We start from the raw sequence: 17934 nt of genomic DNA, 5'->3' as shown, positions 1-17934 counted from the left end.
TGTAAGAAACATAAGGTTGTGATAGCAGGTGATTTTAACTTTCCACATATTGACTGGGAATCCCATACTATAAAAGGACTAGATGGCATAGAGTTTGTCAAATGTGTTCAGGAAAGTTTCCTTCATCGGTACTTAGAAATCCCAACGAGAGAGTGTGTGATACTAGACCTACTATTAGGGAATGAGTCAAGGCAGGTGATGTGCATCGTGTGACCACAATGCCATTACTTTCAAAGTAAATATGCAAGAAAGATAGGTCTGGTCCAGGGGTTGAGATTCTAAATGGGAGAAAGGCCAGTTTTGATGGTATCAGAAATGATCAAACAAGTGTGGATTGGGACAGGCTGCCTAATGGCAAAGGTGTCCTTGGTAAGTGGGAGGCCTTCAAAAGTGAGATTTTGAGAGTACAAAGCTTGTATGTGCCTGTCAGGATAAAAGGTAAAGATAACAGGCTTAGGAAACCTTGGTTTACAAGAGATATTGAGGGCCTGGTTAAAAAATAAAAGGAGGTACATAGCAGGTATAGGCAGGTAGGAACAAATGAGGTACTTATGGAGTATAAGAAATGTAAGAGAACCCTTAAGAAAGAAATCAGGAGGGCAAAAAGAAGGTTGCGCGAGCAGACAAGGTGAAGGAGAATCCCAAGGTATTCTACAGATATGTTAAGAACAAAGGGATTGCAAAGGACAAAATTGGTCCTCTAGAAGATCAGAATGGGAATCTATGTGTGGAGCCAAAACAGATGGGGAAGACCTTAAATGAATTTTTTGCATCTGTATTTTCTCAGGAGATGGCCACAGAGTTTATACTAGTGAGGCAAAGTGGCATTAACTTCAAGGACCCTGTATAAATTACAGAGGAGGAGGGATCTCATTGAAACCTTTTGAATGTTGAAAGGCCTAGACAGAGGATGTTTCCCATGGTGGGAGAGTCTAGGACAAGAGCGCACAGCCTCAGGATAGAGGGGGCATCTATTTAAAAAAGAGATGTGGAGAAATTGGTTTAGCCAGAGGCTGTGACCTTGCTGAACCTCACATCACAGTGCTAAGCAATATTGCACCCATATTGAACTGTTTCAGTACTTTTATATTTGTCTGCTGTAGCACTTACTTTTTATTCACATTTATTTTTTAGTCTAAGGCCAGAGGACACAGGATTCAGAACGGAGGGGTGTCCTTTTAGAATGGAGATGAGGAGGAATTTCTTTAGCCAGAGAGTAGTGAATCTGTGGAATTCTTTGCCACAGGAAGCTATGGAGGCCAGGTCTGCTTGTATATTTAAGGCAGATTCTTGACTTGTCAGGGCATGAAGGGATATAAAGGGAAGACGGGAGATTCGACTGAAAGGAAAGTTGCATCAACCATGTTGAAATAGCAGTGCAGACCTGATGGGCCAAATGGCCTAATGCTGCTCCTGTATCTTACAGTCTTATAATATCCTGAGGCACTGAGACCTTTCCAAAAAGCAGAGGAGAGATTTGTGTTGGAGATTATCAAGACTTAGAAAAGTGGCAAAGCAGGAAACACAGAGGGTTGAGACCTTTAAAGGAAGAGGAAATGACATCATGTCATTTCCTCTTCAGGAAAGTTGAGAATGGGAAAATTGTTCCACAGTTCCAATGGTTAAGAAGCAAAATTTGAACAAAGAGCCAGATTTGGATCTCTGATCATGGTGGGTTGTGATAGATAAGGTTCAGATGTTTGCATCAAGTTGTGGCAAGGGTTCTTAACGAGGCATCACCTTTTAAAGGTGTCCTCAGTGGTGGTGAGGTGAGTGCCAATGACTCAGGGTTTCTTTTCCTGAGATACTTCGTAACTCACTGGTTATTTTCAACATTCTTTTACTTCAGTTTTCCAACAGCTGTTCGTGTTCTACAGCTCACAATTCCAGTATTCTCTCCTCTCCCCCCCCCACCCCTTAAACTTTCTCAGTTCTGATGTAAGGTCATTGCCTGTTGGTGGTCCATATATGGAACCAACAGCCAAGGGGAAAGGTTCAGCGAGCTATTTCTTCTCTTCAGAGAGGAGGATGAGAGATGATGTAGAGCTATGTTGGAAGGAAGTGTTTGATTACTCCAACAATCAACCTAACCCTGAGAGTAGGTTAAAATGTTGACACAACAACATGGGTCAAGGGGCTTGTACTGTTCTATGTAATGGATCGACTAACTCTGTAATGGGTCTTTCCTTCCCCTTTGACTTTAGCTGAACCAATTTGGTAGGAATTGCTTGGCTCCTGATCTTGCTGGTAGCAGTGTGCTGCTGATCTGTCCAGGCTGCAGACAAATGCTTTATCACTTGAACTTTATTAGGCCTGTCAGGAGTACAATTGCAAGTCGCTAACCTTTGCAGTGAAGCTCTGTAAGGAATGATTCTGACCAGAGATCATTAACCTCATAAATAGCCCCAGATTATAGACAAAAGCTGCTTCAATAGTCCACTTAGCAAATATGCAGCTGTTCAGAGTCCAGTTGCTGCCTCCAAACCAGAGAGAGAGAATTACAAAAGAAAAATAAATCATCTGGTGCCGATCCAAGTTTCTGATAAACCTCACTCTCTGTCTCGTTATCAGGCCAAGTGCATATTCCTCTGTTAGCTTCCTCGCTCCTGTTTACCTGGCTGCAATTGTCACATCAGACTAGTTGGGTTGAAGGGCCTGCTTCTGTGCTGTAGTGGTTTATGACTGATTTGGGAGGGGTATAGAGGACTACGGTCCTGGTGTGGGTCGATGGGACTTTAAGCATGGACTAGATGGACTGAAGGGCCTGTTTCTGTGTTGTACCACGATTCAGTGAAATCTTTGTTTTGCCCGCCATCTATACAAATCATTCAAAGCATCTGTGCATTAAGAGGAAAGCAATAACAATGTAGAATATAATGTTATGGTTACAGGGAGTGCAGTAAAGGTAGTCAAATAAGGTGCAAGGGCCATGATGAGGCAGATTGACAGATCAAGAGTTATCTTTATTGTACAAGAGGTCTATTGAAAAATTGGAAGCTGTCCTTGAGCCTGGTGTTATGTTTTCAAGCTTTTGTACCTTCTGCCTAATGGGAGTGAAGAACTAAGGGCCAGGGTGGAGAGTCTTTGATTACATTGGCTACTTTCCCAAGGCAGCAAGAAGCGTAGACCGAGTCAACGGAGGAATAGCTGGTTTTCATGAATGTCTAGCCATGTCCACAACTCTCCACAATCTCTTGCGGTCTTGGGCAGAGCAGTTAACGTAATTCCTTTGTAGAGAACTTTCTCCAGAATTCCTAATTGAATCTAGTACCAGTTTTATCTCTGCCAGGCTGTCTCTTAGTCAAGAGGAATGTACTCCAGCCTCCTCTAGAATTGACACTAGATCATTAGATTTAAAAAGGGAGATGTGGGGACAGAGGGTTTAACATTAGCCTCTTTGCTTTCCCCTGATTATGGTCTGTTAATGATGATATTCACAAGATTGAGGAGCTTGCTGGCATTCATTGCATGAGCAAACACCTGAAGGGAGGGTGGGAGCTTCTCTCAATGTGTTTAGGAAGGAGCAAGTGATGTGTAGATTATTATTTTCTAATTGGATGATTATCTCTCCAATATTTCTGCTGCAGTACCTGCACTGTTCGCTCTGGCTGTTAATGCTTTATTAGAGATTAGCTGTACTTATCACGTGTACATCGAAATATACAGTGAAATGTGTTGTTTGAGTCAAGGACCACCACAGTTCGAGAATGTGCTGGGGCCAGTCCAAAAGGGTCACTACGCTTCCAGCACCAACATAGCATGCCCACAACTCAGTATCCCTAACCTGTACACTTTTTGAATGTGGGAGGAAACTGGAGCACAGTCACGGGGACAGCATGCAGTGGGAACTGAACCCAGGTTGCTGGTGCTGTAATCAAGTCACGCTAACTGATGCGTTGTCATGTACGATGGAAGCGTGATGTAATCTGACTGTACCTCTCCACAGGTATCAGAGGAAATACATCTATCAGGATGTGAGCCGCACACTTTGTCAGCCAGAAGTTAAAAGTGAATTGAAGATGCAGTATTTCTATGTGGATGTCTCAACACTGTCAGAAAAGAATGCCTCTGTCCAACTCTACGTGAAACGCATCCAGCACTTTGTACTAAGGTGGGTGATAATGATTCAGCATTATTGTCTAGGCCTCAAGGAAGGTTTAGAGCTCCTGTTATCTTACTGTGTTCTCCAGGGGCAATACTGCTTCACCAATTGTGGATAAATATAGTTTGCTTGGTTAAGTATTGTGGTTTTACCTTTGTTGTACAGAAAGAAAACATTTTGGGTCAATGACCCTGTCCTTGGACACAACCTGAGCCACTCTTTGTTTTGAGAACTTTGTCTAGTTTGGATTTCTAACATCTGTGCTTTTCTGATTTCCCATTTTACCTGCACTTGCACAGCTATTGTATATATGTGCTGAGAATTCCTCAGAAAGTTGCTATCTGTTTATTGTTAGAGTCCAGCAGCATAGAAACAGGCCACTTGGCCCACCCCATCCATACTAGCCCCATTCATGTCTTGAGGTTCATAAGCAGAGTGCTTGTCTAGACGCATGTTGAATGTACCTTCTCAGCCAGCAACCGCTCTCTTGTACCTTGTCTATATCCTTCATTAACTTGTCTCTTGGAGCAGAGATGTAATTTGTGTGATTCTTTGTACTTTTGTGTGGAAGATGAGGTGAATTAGTCTGAATAGCTCCTCTCATTTGAATTTTTATTTATTTAAGGATACAGCATGGTAACAGGACCTTCTGACCTAATGATCTGCACTGCCAAATTAGACCCATGTGATTTACTTTGAAATGTGGGAGGAAACCAGAGCACCCTGAGGAAATCAATGTGGTCATCGGGAGAATGTATATACCTCTTACATATAGCAACAGAATTGAACTGGTGCTGTAGTACCATAATGCTAACCACTATGCTACCTCCTAATTCAAAGTTCTAAATAAATTTATGTTCAAAGTGTATATGTGTCACCATATGCAACTGTGAGATTCATTTTCTTGTGGGCATTCTCAACAATCTACAGAATAGTAACTATAACAGAATCAATGAATGACTGCCAAACTAGGGCTTTCAACCAGAGTGCAGAAGGCAACAAGCTGTGCAAATGCAAAAAGAAGAAATGAAAATATAAATAAATAAGCAATAAATATAGAGAACATGATAAAGAGCCTTGAAAGTGAGTCAGTAGATTGTGGAAACATGATGGGGCAAGTGAAGTTGAGTGAGTTATCCCCTCTGGTTCAAGAGCCTGATGGTTGAGGGTCTGAACCTGGTGGTGTGAGTCCTGAGGCACCTGTACCTCCTTCCTGATGGCAGCAGCCAGAAGAGAGCATGGCCTGGGTGGTGGGGGTCCCTGATGATGGATGCTGCTTTCCTGTGACAGTGTTTCATGTAGACGTGCTCAATGGTGGGAGAGGCTTTGCCCATAATTCAACTTGTACATACATTTAAGATCTCTATCTAGTTAGCCACTCATGGAATCATCAATAAACAATAATATTTTAACCAGCAAAGGTGCTGACAGCCTCCAGTATTTGATTTGTTTCACACCCTGCATTTGGCACATTTACTGATTGCCCTGTGTTCCCGATTCACTGCTTACCTTCTACATGGCCACAGAGTGAATAAATGAACTATTAAATTTCATAGAACAGCCAGAGATTGTGAAGTTCTAATTGTACATTAATCACCTGTGGGCAGTATGGTAACAATTAACAGAGCAAGTGAGCAGGTTCAATTCTGCTGCTGTCTGTAAGGAGGTTGCATCCCCATGATCACAGGGGTTTCCTCCGGGTGCTCTAGTTTCCATCCACATTCCAAAGACGTACACAGTAAGTTACAGGCATGCTACGTTGGTACCAGAAGCACACTGACACTTGCAGGCTGCCCTCAGTACATCCTTGGACTGTGTTGGTCATTGATGCATTTCACTGTGTTTCAATATACATGTGACAAATAAAGCTAATCTTTAAAATCTTTAATCTTACATATTTTTTATTTATCAAACAGAACTGCAGAACCGTTCAGATTTAATGCAACGCCTTCTCAACCTCAGGTAAGGACGGACATTTAACATTTTAAGGAACTGCACTGAGAAGCTTTCAAAGAGAATTTCCCCTCTCTTCTCACCTTTGAGCATGTGATAGGTAGACATCTTCCTTGCCCACCACGAACAAAGCCTCCAGAGTTTTGGTTGTATTGACATCTGCAGAACAGAATGTCGGGTGACTATACCAGCACTCGTGTTCAGCACTAATGACTCAGCTAGCATTTCCCCTCGGGAAAGGGGCAAAATAAGGAACCGGGTGATGGTGCGTGGGAGTGAAATGGGGAGCTGAACTGCATTTCTTAATGTTGTCTGAGAAAAGCTCAAGAGGGTCACTGCCTCCTGTGAAGAATGGAATAGAGTCCTTACAGGAAATGGGTTGGCAGGAAGTCGAACATGGAACAGAAAAAGGCCTTTCGGCTCACCACAATGCCGATCTAACTAACCCATCTGTTCATACGTGCTCTGTATCCCCCCCATTCCCTGCTGCTTCAGAGCCCTCCATTTTACTTTCATCCACTGTGAGTCTCTTAAATGACCGTAATGTATCTACCTCTACCACCAACCCTGGAAATGTGTTCCACATATCCACCGCTCTCTGTGTTTTTAAAGAAAAAATGTACCTCTGACACACCCAACCCATCTTCCTTCAGTCACCTTAAAATTATACCCCCTACAGTATATTTAGCCATTTCCATCCTGGGGAGAAAGGCGCTGCCTGTCCTCTCTATCAAGTCACCTTTCATCCTCCTTTGCTCCAATGGGTAAAACCTTGGTTTGCTCAACCTTTCCTTATAAGACATGCTCTCTAATCCAGGCAACATCCTGGATTAAATCTCTGCACCTTCTCTAAAGCTTCCTATAATGAGGCGACCTAAACTGAACAGGGCACCAATTTGCGTAGAGGTTAGTGTGACACCATTGGAGTTCAGAGTTCAATTCTACTGTCCTCCCCGTAGAATGTGTGGGCTTCCTTTGAGCGCTCCAGTTTCCTCTCGCAATTCAAAGGTGTTCTGGTTAGTACGTTAATTGGTCATTGTAAATTGTCCTGTGATTGGCTGTGGGGTGGGGTGGGTTGCTAGGTGGCGTGGTTCAAAGGGCTGGAAGGGCCTGTTCCACGCTATATCTCAATAAGTAAAAACCAGTAGACACAATAATTTAGTTGTGCTCTAACCAGAGTTGCCTTGCAGCTCTTGAACTCAATCCCCTGACTAAGGAAGGCCACACACTATACATCTTCTTAACCATCCTATCAACCTGCAAGGAATGTGCTTGACTAAATACCCCTTAGACACCAGTATAGTGTCTGCTTCCACCATCACCACCACCCCTGCCATGTGTTCCAGGCATCTACCATTGTTTAAACAAAAATTTGCTTCATACATCTTTAACCCCCCCCCCCCCCCATCTCCTCATCTTAAACTCTTAAACCTTATTCCTTCTTGTATCCTGCATTTCCACCCTGGGAAAAAGACCTTCCAATTGTCAACTGGCTCACCTTTGCCATCAATGTGCAAGCCCTCACCACCCCACACAGCCACCAATGGCCTGAGGGTCCTCAAATTCTTTGGTGAACAGAGACACCCAAATCCACTCCCTTCCACAATAGTCTGATTTGAAAGAGTCCTTCATTCCCACTTAGGCACCGTCCACACTAGACTGGATAAATCCATAACCAAAGCTTTTTTTTCTCTTCATTTTTACCCTCCGTCCACACTAAAATGGCGTTTTCCTCCCCCAAAAACAGAGCTTTTCTGAAACGCTCTCTAGGGTGTGTAATTTTGAAAACGCCGGATTGGCCAGAGCAGTGTGGATGGGGTAGCCAGAGAAATCTAAAAACGCTGTCATGATGTGCCAGAACAGATGGTGATGGCAGCGCGCCATCTCATTGTTTTCTTGAACGCAGCCTAACAATTTCAGAACAGACGGCAACGAAACTGAAGCTGGAAGAGTTAGAAATGTACTCACCAAATACCTTGACCCATAACTTACTGAATAAATAAGTATACTCACTTTGCCCTGTTTTCTGTCCTTGCTTGTATGAAGGTGGTTTACCTATTTATGCAAGTACTTCTCTGACAATAGATGTGTAACAGCCTAATGTAACATTGTATGGAAATACAAGATAACACTGATGCAGACATGTTTTATACATTTATCAAGGTGCTTTATTAATGGAACAGAGTTAGTCAGTTTTTCAATGTTCATCGTCAGCCAGGTCATACTGTCCATGAACTCCCTGTCGGTTGCCTCCATACGCTCCAGTATTTTTCATGCACTAGACCCAACAACTGTCCGTCGTTTAAGTCTTTCTAGCCTGTAACTGAACAAACGCGCAGCAAGTCTTTCACGGTGGGATTCAACACCAAACATGTCGCTTGTTTTCGGTAGATGTGTCCTGCACATGCGCAGTAGGAGGAGATTCACTGAAATATCTGTTTTAATGTGGACAGAGATATTTTCAAAAACTCTTAGTGTTGGACGCCTTTCGTTTTTACGTGAAACCAGCGTTTTTTAAATTATCCGGTCGAGTGTGGACGCAGCCTTAATTGTTCCAGTCAAAGGTGAGAGCTCACCAGGGCCGAGGTACACCTGCTTTTTGCTTGACACAGCTGCCCTTAGCAATGCCTGTAATGGTGCTGTTTCATGACCCATACAGGACTCCTGTTCCCACTCCATTTTCACCTTCACTTGGACATTTTCACTTCCCTTTCTGGCTTCCTTTGTACATTTAACCATGCATGTGTATGGTTAAATGACAATTAGCTTGAACTTGTTTCCTTTTTGCTACTGCAGGTTTTTAAAAATAGCTTTGCTTGAATGATTGTTATTTAGATTAGCATTAATTAACCATCTAGTTGATGGGGGGCTGCAATGCCAGCTTCGTCTACTGAAAGCACCAGTGTTTTGAAGCAACACACACAGAATGCTGGAGGAATTCAGCTGGCCAGATAGCATCTATGAAAAAGAGTAAACTGTCGACGTCTCAGGAAGGGTCTTGGCCTAAAACATCGACTGTACTCTTCCATAGTTGCTGCCTGGACTGCTGAGTTCCTCCAGCATTTTGTGTGTATTATCAAAGTACATATATATATCACCGTATACTACCATGAGATTCATTTTCTTGCCGGTATTCTCAATAAATAGAAAGAAACACAATAGAAACAAAGAAAAAACACATACAACAAAGACTGACAACCAACCAAAGTGCAAATACAAAAAAGAGAGAAAAAGTAATAAATATATTTAGAACACGAGTTGTAGAGTCATGGGCTGTGGAATCATGCTGATCCTGTCCCTGAATGATCCTGTGTTTCCAAAGTTATCATGAATATATTTTCCACACTTACTTCAGAGCATTCTCTATTCTTTTTTAGTCCCATGAGGAGTACAGCTTAAAAAATCAACTATTTATTCCCCTCCATAGATGCTGCCTGACCTACTGAGTCCCTCCAGCATTTTCTGTGCATTGCTCAAGACCTCCAGCATCTGCAGAATCTCTTGTGTCTCACCCTCTATAATGTGTACTTGCTAATGTCTACAATGTGATGTACCTGAGGTTGAAAAGTCTCAGTAGTTTATGATGTCCTGTTGTCCCTCCTCAGTACTTCAGATACAAGTTCTCAGATGGAGAAGAGTCTGTAATAGTTAAAGTGAGCTCGGATTCTGCATTTCCTTGTTCTGTGGTCTCAATTCAGGATGTCCTGGTAAGTGAAGAACATCAGCTTGGGAGGACCACGTGAGCACTGTATGTTTGGCGTGGAACTGTAGCAATTTAGACATTTTGTCAACAGTGCTGAGGAAATCTGACAAGTAAGTGAGTTAGTAGCCATGATAATTGTTCCTGGAGAGTTAACAGTCAAACATCAAGCAGAGAATAGATTGATGGTGATCTGAAGCAAAAAGCCCTTCATCAGCCTTGCTGTTTCAGTCCTTGAGTGATCCTGCGCTCCCAAAGCTAGTTTGCACATCTACTCCAGAGCAACCTCTGTTCCATTCCAATACCAGTGAATGAGAGAGAAGGATAAACATTGTAGGTTTAGTGCAAGGAAATTGTTCAGAAACCTGATTTTACATTTTGCTGATCTCCCAGTTATTTGTGTGTGTCCAACCGTCTCCACATTTGGAGTGTTGAACCATTCCAAGGTGTGGTGAATTTTGTATGAAATCAGTCAGGAGAGAGCAGGATCCTGGATTGTTTGGATTCTCTGCATTATGTTAATGTATAGTGTCACACCTTGAAGTGTAAGAGCAGAATTAGGCCATTTGGCCCATCAAATCTGCCCTCTGCCTTTCAATCCCTCTTAACCCCATTTTCCTGCCTTCTCCCTGTAACCTTTGACACTCTGACTATTCAAGAACCTATTAAACTCAACTTTAAATATACCCAATGACTTGACCTCCACAACCATCTGTGGCAATGAATTCTCCACATTGACCACCTTCTGCTAAAGAAATTCCTCCTTATCTCTGTTCTAAACGAACATCCCTCTATTCTGAGGATGTGCCATCCTTTCTTAGATAAATGGCCCAACGGGTGTTGTCATTCAGCAAAGTCAGTGTTGCCATGTTGTTGGTGGTGCCTTTAGCAGACATTTTGAACAGTAGGTAGTACTGCTGTCCCTCAGCTCCAGGGACCTAGTCTCCTGTGAAGTTTGTATATTCTCCCTGTGGTTCTCCTCATATCTCAGAGGCGTGTTGGTGAGTTAACCAATCACTCTAAATTTCCCCTTGTAGATGGGGCAACACAGTAACATACTGTGCTGTACTGTTTTATGTTCATAGTTAATAAATAGGAGTTTTGGACCTTCATTTAAAAACTTGAACTGATCTGCAGTATGAGCTTGTTTACCGATGTTACTTGTATTTCTTCCAGTGCCCTGTCAATGATTTGGACAACAATGTTGCATTTAGTGGTACCTATCAAACTATGACAAAGAAAGCAGCCATTACTGTACAGGTAAGCAGCACTGCATGTGTGCAAACTGTGGTGCTGTATCCATTGTGTACTGAGAACCAATGTGCTAGTGTCTGCGTCAGTTGGTAGAAGGTTGTGAAAAGAAACCTGGCATTTGTCTCGTGTTCCAGCTCTAAATCCTGAGGCACTATGCAGTATCAGGAGAGCAATCTGAGGAATGAGTTGTTAGACCCTAAGATCATAAGACATAGGAGCAAAATTAGGCCATTTGGCCCAGCGTGTCAGCTCTGTATTTCCATCATTTATTTTCCCTTTCAACCCCATTCTCCTACCTTCTCCCTGTAACCTTTGGCACCCTGACTAATCAAAAACCTATCAACCTCCACTTTAAATATACCCAATGACTTGATCTCCACAGCTCTCTGTGGCAATGATTTCCACAGGTTCACTGCCCTCTGGCTAAAGAAATTCCTCCTCATCGGTGTTCTAAAGTGACGTCCCTCTATTCTGAGGCTGTGTCCTCTGGTCCTAGACTCCCCCACTATAGGAAACATCCTCTCCACATCCACTCTATCTGTGTCCTCTGGTCCTAGACTCCCCCACTATAGGAAACATCCTCTCCACATCCACTCTATCTGTGTCCTCTGGTCCTGGACTCCCCCACAATAGGAAACATCCTCTCCACATCCACTCTATCTGTGTCCTCTGGTCCTAGACTCCCCCACTATAGGAAACATCCTCTCCACATCCACTCTATCTGTGTCCTCTGGTCCTAGACTCCCCCACTATAGGAAACATCCTCTCCACATCCACTCGATCTGTGTCCTCTGGTCCTAGACTCCCCCACCACAGGAAACATCCTCTCCACATCCACTCTATCTGTGTGCTCTGGTCCTAGACTCCCCCACCACAGGAAACATCCTCTCCACATCCACTCTATCTGTGTCCTCTGGTCCTAGACTCCCCCACTATAGGAAACATCCTCTCCACATCCACTCTATCTGTGTCCTCTGGTCCTAGACTCCCCCACTATAGGAAACATCCTCTCCACATCCACTCGATCTGTGTCCTCTGGTCCTAGACTCCCCCACTATAGGAAACATCCTCTCCACATCCACTCTATCCTTGTCCTCTGGTCCTAGACTCCCCCACTATAGGAAACATCCTCTCCACATCCACTCTATCTGTGTCCTCTGGTCCTAGACTCCCCCACTATTGGAAACATTCTCTCCACAACCACTCTATCTGTGTCCTCTGGTCCTAGACTCCCCCACTATAGGAAACATCCTCTCCACATCCACTCTATCTGTGTCCTCTGGTCCTAGACTCCCCCACTATAGGAAACATCCTCTCCACATCCACTCTATCTCTGTCCTCTGGTCCTAGACTCTCCCACTATAGGAAACATCCTCTCCACATCCACTCTATCTGTGTCCTCTGGTCCTAGACTCCCCCACTATAGGAAACAACCTCTCCACATCCACTCTATCTGTGGCCTCTGGTCCTAGACTCCCCCACTATAGGAAACATCCTCTCCACTTCCACTCTATCTGTGTCCTCTGGTCCTAGACCCCCCCAGTATAGGAAACATCCTCTCTACATCCACTCTATCTGTGTCCTCTGGTCCTAGACTCCCCCACTATAGGAAACATCCTCTCCACATCCACTCTATCTGTGTCCTCTGGTCCTGGACTCCTCCCACTATAGGAAATATCCTCTCCACATCCACTCTATCTGTGTCCTCTGGTCCTAGACTCCCCCACTATAGGAAATATCCTCTCCACATCCACTCTATCTGTGGTCCTAGACTCCCCCACTATAGGAAACATCCTCTCCACATCCACTCTATCTGTGTCCTCTGGTCCTAGACTCCCCCACTATAGGAAACAACCTCTCCACATACACTCTATCTGTGCCCTCTGGTCCTAGACTCCCCCACTATAGGAAACATCCTCACTATATCCACTCTATCTGTGTCCTCTGGTCCTAGACTCCACCACTATAGGAAACATCCTCACCATATCCACTCTATCTGTGTCCTCTGGTCCTAGACACCCCCACTATAGGAAACATCCTCTCCACATCCACTCTATCTGTGTCCTCTGGTCCTAGACTCCCCCATTATAGGAAACATCCTCTCCACATCCATTCTATCTGTGTCCTCTGGTCCTAGACTCCCCCACTATAGGAAACATCCTCCCCACATCCACTCTGTGTCCTCTGGTCCTAGACTCCCCCACTATAGGAAACATCCTCTCCACATCCACTCTATCTGTGTCCTCTGGTCCTGGACTCCCCCACTATAGGAAACATCCTCTCCAAATCCACTCTATCTGTGTCCTCTGGTCCTGGACTCCTCCCACTATAGGAAACATCCTCTCCACATCCACTCTATCTGTGTCCTCTGGTCCTAGACTCCCCCACTATAGGAAACATCCTCTCCACATCCACTCTATCTGTGTCCTCTGGTCCTAGACTCCCCCACTACATGAAACATCCTCTCCACATCCACTCTATCTGTGTCCTCTGGTCCTAGACTCCCCCACTATAGGAAACATCCTCTCCACATCCACTCTATCTGTGTCCTCTGGTCCTAGACTCCCCCACTATAGGAAACATTCTCTCCACATCCTCTCTATCTGTGTCCTCTGGTCCTAGACTCCCCCACTATAGGAAACATCCTCTCCACATCCACTCTATCTGTGTCCTCTGGTCCTAGACTCCCCCACTATAGGAAACATCCTCTCCACATCCACTCTATCTCTGTCCTCTGGTCCTAGACTCTCCCACTATAGGAAACATCCTCTCCACATCCACTCTATCTGTGTCCTCTGGTCCTAGACTCCCCCACTATAGGAAACATCCTCTCCACATCCACTCTATCTGTGTCCTCTGGTCCTGGACTCCTCCCACTATAGGAAACATCCTCTCCACATCCACTCTATCTGTGTTCTCTGGTCCTATACTCCCCCACTATAGGAAACATCCTCTCCACTTCCACTCTATCTGTGTCCTCTGGTCCTAGACTCCCCCACTACAGGAAACATCCTCTCCACATCCACTCTATCTGTGTCCTCTGGTCCTAGACTCCCCCACTATAGGAAACATCCTCTCCACATCCACTCTATCTGTGTCCTCTGGTCCTAGACCCCCCCCACTATAGGAAACATTCTCTCCACATCCACTCTATCTGTGTCCTCTGGTCCTAGACTCCCCCACTATAGGAAACATCCTCTCCACATCCACTCTATCTGTGTCCTCTGGTCCTGGACTCCTCCCACTATAGGAAACATCCTCTCTACATCCACTCTATCTGTGTTCTCTGGTCCTATACTCTCCCACTATAGGAAACATCCCCTCCACTTCCACTCTATCTGTGTCCTCTGGTCCTAGACTCCCCCACTACAGGAAACATCCTCTCCACATCCACTCGATCTGTGCCCTCTGGTCCTAGACTCCCCCACTATAGGAAACATCCTCTCCACATCCACTCTATCTGTGTTCTCTGGTCCTATACTCCCCCACTATAGGAAACATCCTCTCCACTTCCACTCTATCTGTGTCCTCTGGTCCTAGACTCCCCCACGATAGGAAACACCCTCTCCACATCCACTCTATCTGTGTCCTCTGGTCCTGGACTCCCCCACTATAGGAAACATCCTCTCCACATCCACTCTCTCTGTGTCCTCTGGTCCTAGACTCCCCCACTATAGGAAACATCCTCTCCACACCCACTCTATCTGTGTCCTCTGGTCCTAGACTCACCCACTATAGGAAACATCCTCTCCACATCCACTCTATCTGTGTCCTCTGGTCCTAGACTCCCCCATTATAGGAAACATCCTCTCCACATCCACTCTATCTGTGTCCTCTGGTCCTAGACTCCCCCCACTATAGGAAACATCCTCTCCACATCCACTCTATCTGTGTCCTCTGGTCCCAGACTCCCCCACTACAGGAAACATCCTCTCCACATCCACTCTATCTGTGTCCTCTGGTCCTAGACTCCCCCACTATAGGAAACATCCTCTCCACACCCACTCTATCTGTGTCCTCTGGTCCTAGACTCCCCCACTACAGGAAACATCCTCTCCACATCCACTCTATCTGTGTTCTCTGGTCCTAGACTCCCCCACTACAGGAAACATCCTCTCCACATCCACTCTACCTGTGTCCTCTGGTCCTAGACTCCCCCACTATAGGAAACATCCTCTCCACATCCACTCTATCTGTGTCCTCTGGTCCTATACTCCCCCACTATAGGAAACATCCTCTCCACTTCCACTCTATCTGTGTCCTCTGGTCCTAGACTCCCCCACGATAGGAAACACCCTCTCCACATCCACTCTATCTGTGTCCTCTGGTCCTGGACTCCCCCACTATAGGAAACATCCTCTCCACATCCACTCTCTCTGTGTCCTCTGGTCCTAGACTCCCCCACTATAGGAAACATCCTCTCCACACCCACTCTATCTGTGTCCTCTGGTCCTAGACTCACCCACTATAGGAAACATCCTCTCCACATCCACTCTATCTGTGTCCTCTGGTCCTAGACTCCCCCATTATAGGAAACATCCTCTCCACATCCACTCTATCTGTGTCCTCTGGTCCTAGACTCCCCCACTATAGGAAACATCCTCTCCACATCCACTCTATCTGTGTCCTCTGGTCCTAGACTCCCCCCACTATAGGAAACATCCTCTCCACATCCACTCTATCTGTGTCCTCTGGTCCCAGACTCCCCCACTACAGGAAACATCCTCTCCACATCCACTCTATCTGTGTCCTCTGGTCCTAGACTCCCCCACTATAGGAAACATCCTCTCCACACCCACTCTATCTGTGTCCTCTGGTCCTAGACTCCCCCACTACAGGAAACATCCTCTCCACATCCACTCTATCTGTGTTCTCTGGTCCTAGACTCCCCCACGATAGGAAACATCCTCTCCACATCCACTCTATCTGTGTCCTCTGGTCCCAGACTCCCCCACAATAGGAAACATCCTCTCCACATCCACTCTCTCTGTGTCCTCTGGTCCTAGACTCCCCACTACAGGAAACATCCTCTCCACATCCACTCTATCTGTGTCCTCTGGTCCTAGACTCCCCCACTATAGGAAACATCCTCTCCACATCCACTCTATCTGTGTCCTCTGGTCCTAGACTCCCCCACTATAGGAAACATCCTCTCCACACCCACTCTATCTGTGTCCTCTGGTCCTAGACTCCCCCACTACAGGAAACATCCTCTCCACATCCACTCTATCTGTGTTCTCTGGTCCTATACTCCCCCACGATAGGAAACATCCTCTCCACATCCACTCTATCTGTGTCCTCTGGTCCCAGACTCCCCCACAATAGGAAACATCCTCTCCACATCCACTCTCTCTGTGTCCTCTGGTCCTAGACTCCCCCACTATAGGAAACATCCTCTCCACATCCACTCTATCTGTGTCCTCTGGTCCTAGACTCCCCACTACAGGAAACATCCTCTCCACATCCACTCTATCTGTGTCCTCTGGTCCTAGACTCCCCCACTACAGGAAACATCCTCTCCACATCCACTCTATCTGTGTCCTCTGGTCCTAGACTTCCCCACTACAGGAAACATCCTCTCCACATCCACTCTATCTGTGTCCTCTGGTCCTAGACTCCCCCACTACAGGAAACATCCTCTCCACATCCACTCTATCTGTGTCCTCTGGTCCTAGACTCCCCCACTATAGGAAACATCCTTTACATATCCACTCTATCTGTGTCCTCTAGTCCTAGACTCCCCCACTATAGGAAACATCCTCTCCACATCCACTCTATCTGTGTCCTCTGGTCCTAGACTCCCCCACTATAGGAAACATCCTCTCCACATCCACTCTGTCTGTGTCCTCTGGTCCTAGACTCCCCCATTATAGGAAACATCCTCTCCACATCCACTCTGTCTAAGCCTTTCAATATTTCTAAGTTTTCAATGAGATCCCCCCTTATTCTTCTAAACTCCAGTGGTACAGGCCCAACATCATCAAACACTCATTGTATGTTAACCCTTTCATTCCTGGGATCATTCTTGTGAACCTCCACTGGATCTGCTCCAATGACAGCACATCCTTTTTTAGATATGGGGCCCAAAACAAGTCACTGGTGCAGTCTATCCAGTGTTTTATAAAGCCTCAGCATTACATGCTTGATTTTATATTCTAGTTCTCTCGAAATGAATGCTAGAGTTGTTGTTCAACAGTTTTTAACAGCAGGACAGATTTTATTTTTGAAATTCCATCTCTGCATTTTAATGTGCAATAGAGGAGCAAACCAGACAATTTCGCTAAAAGCCAGAAGTCAAAGTTCAAAAGTCAAAAAGTTATGTTGCAGCTTTATAAAACTCAGGTTAGGCCGCATCTGGAGTATTGCGTACAGTTCTGGTTGCCTCACTATCTGAACAATGTCAAGAGGGTGCAGATGAGGTTTACCAGGATTCTGCCTGGATGTGCTATAACGTGAGGTTGGACAAACTTGGGTTGTTTTTTCTGGAGTGGCGGGGACTGAGGGAGATCTGATAGAGGTTTATAAGATTATGAGAGGCAGAGATAGAGTAGATGGACAGTAATGGGTTCAGGCTTGAGGATGACAATGTATGTCAAGAGGAGGTGATCAGACTGTTTCTTGTTGGAGATGGTTGTGTGGGGTGAATGCTGCTTCCAGTTTATCAGCTCAAGCTAATACAAGGCAGCAGATGTTCAACTCAACAGCTGAATTCAACAGATAAGCTCCACAATCCTCCACATTGCAACAGAATCCTCAGACTCAGAATCACGTTTATTATCTCTGACATAAGTTGTGAAAATTGTTGTTTTGTGGCAGCAGTGCAGTACCTCGTACCTTGAGCAGTCCGTCCTCCCATTGCGACACCTGAGTCAAGATTCATAATGAATAGCACACGTGACTTGTGGCGAGGGTTGCAAACCATCAC

The 17934-nt window shown here is 45.2% G+C and overlaps 1 protein-coding gene across 3 annotated transcripts in view; it reads left to right on the top strand.

Annotated features, from left to right (window-relative positions):
• sidt2 (SID1 transmembrane family, member 2) overlaps positions 1-17934 on the top strand; it is a 121040-nt gene that overhangs the window by 26268 nt on the left and 76838 nt on the right. For 2 of the 3 annotated variants that reach the window (XM_059956791.1, XM_059956788.1), the window contains exons 3-6: positions 3947-4111; positions 6019-6064; positions 9661-9762; positions 10932-11015. In XM_059956791.1, the coding sequence (XP_059812774.1) occupies positions 3947-4111; positions 6019-6064; positions 9661-9762; positions 10932-11015 (397 nt within the window). The remainder of the gene's footprint in view (positions 1-3946; positions 4112-6018; positions 6065-9660; positions 9763-10931; positions 11016-17934) is intronic. The other variant, XM_059956789.1, reaches the window with a different exon arrangement.

This window comes from Hypanus sabinus, chromosome X2 (assembly GCF_030144855.1).
Source record: "Hypanus sabinus isolate sHypSab1 chromosome X2, sHypSab1.hap1, whole genome shotgun sequence".
Lineage (NCBI taxonomy): Eukaryota > Metazoa > Chordata > Chondrichthyes > Myliobatiformes > Dasyatidae > Hypanus > Hypanus sabinus.
The sequence above is the reverse complement of the archived record's forward strand: the minus strand, read 5'-3'. Positions and strand labels throughout refer to the sequence as shown.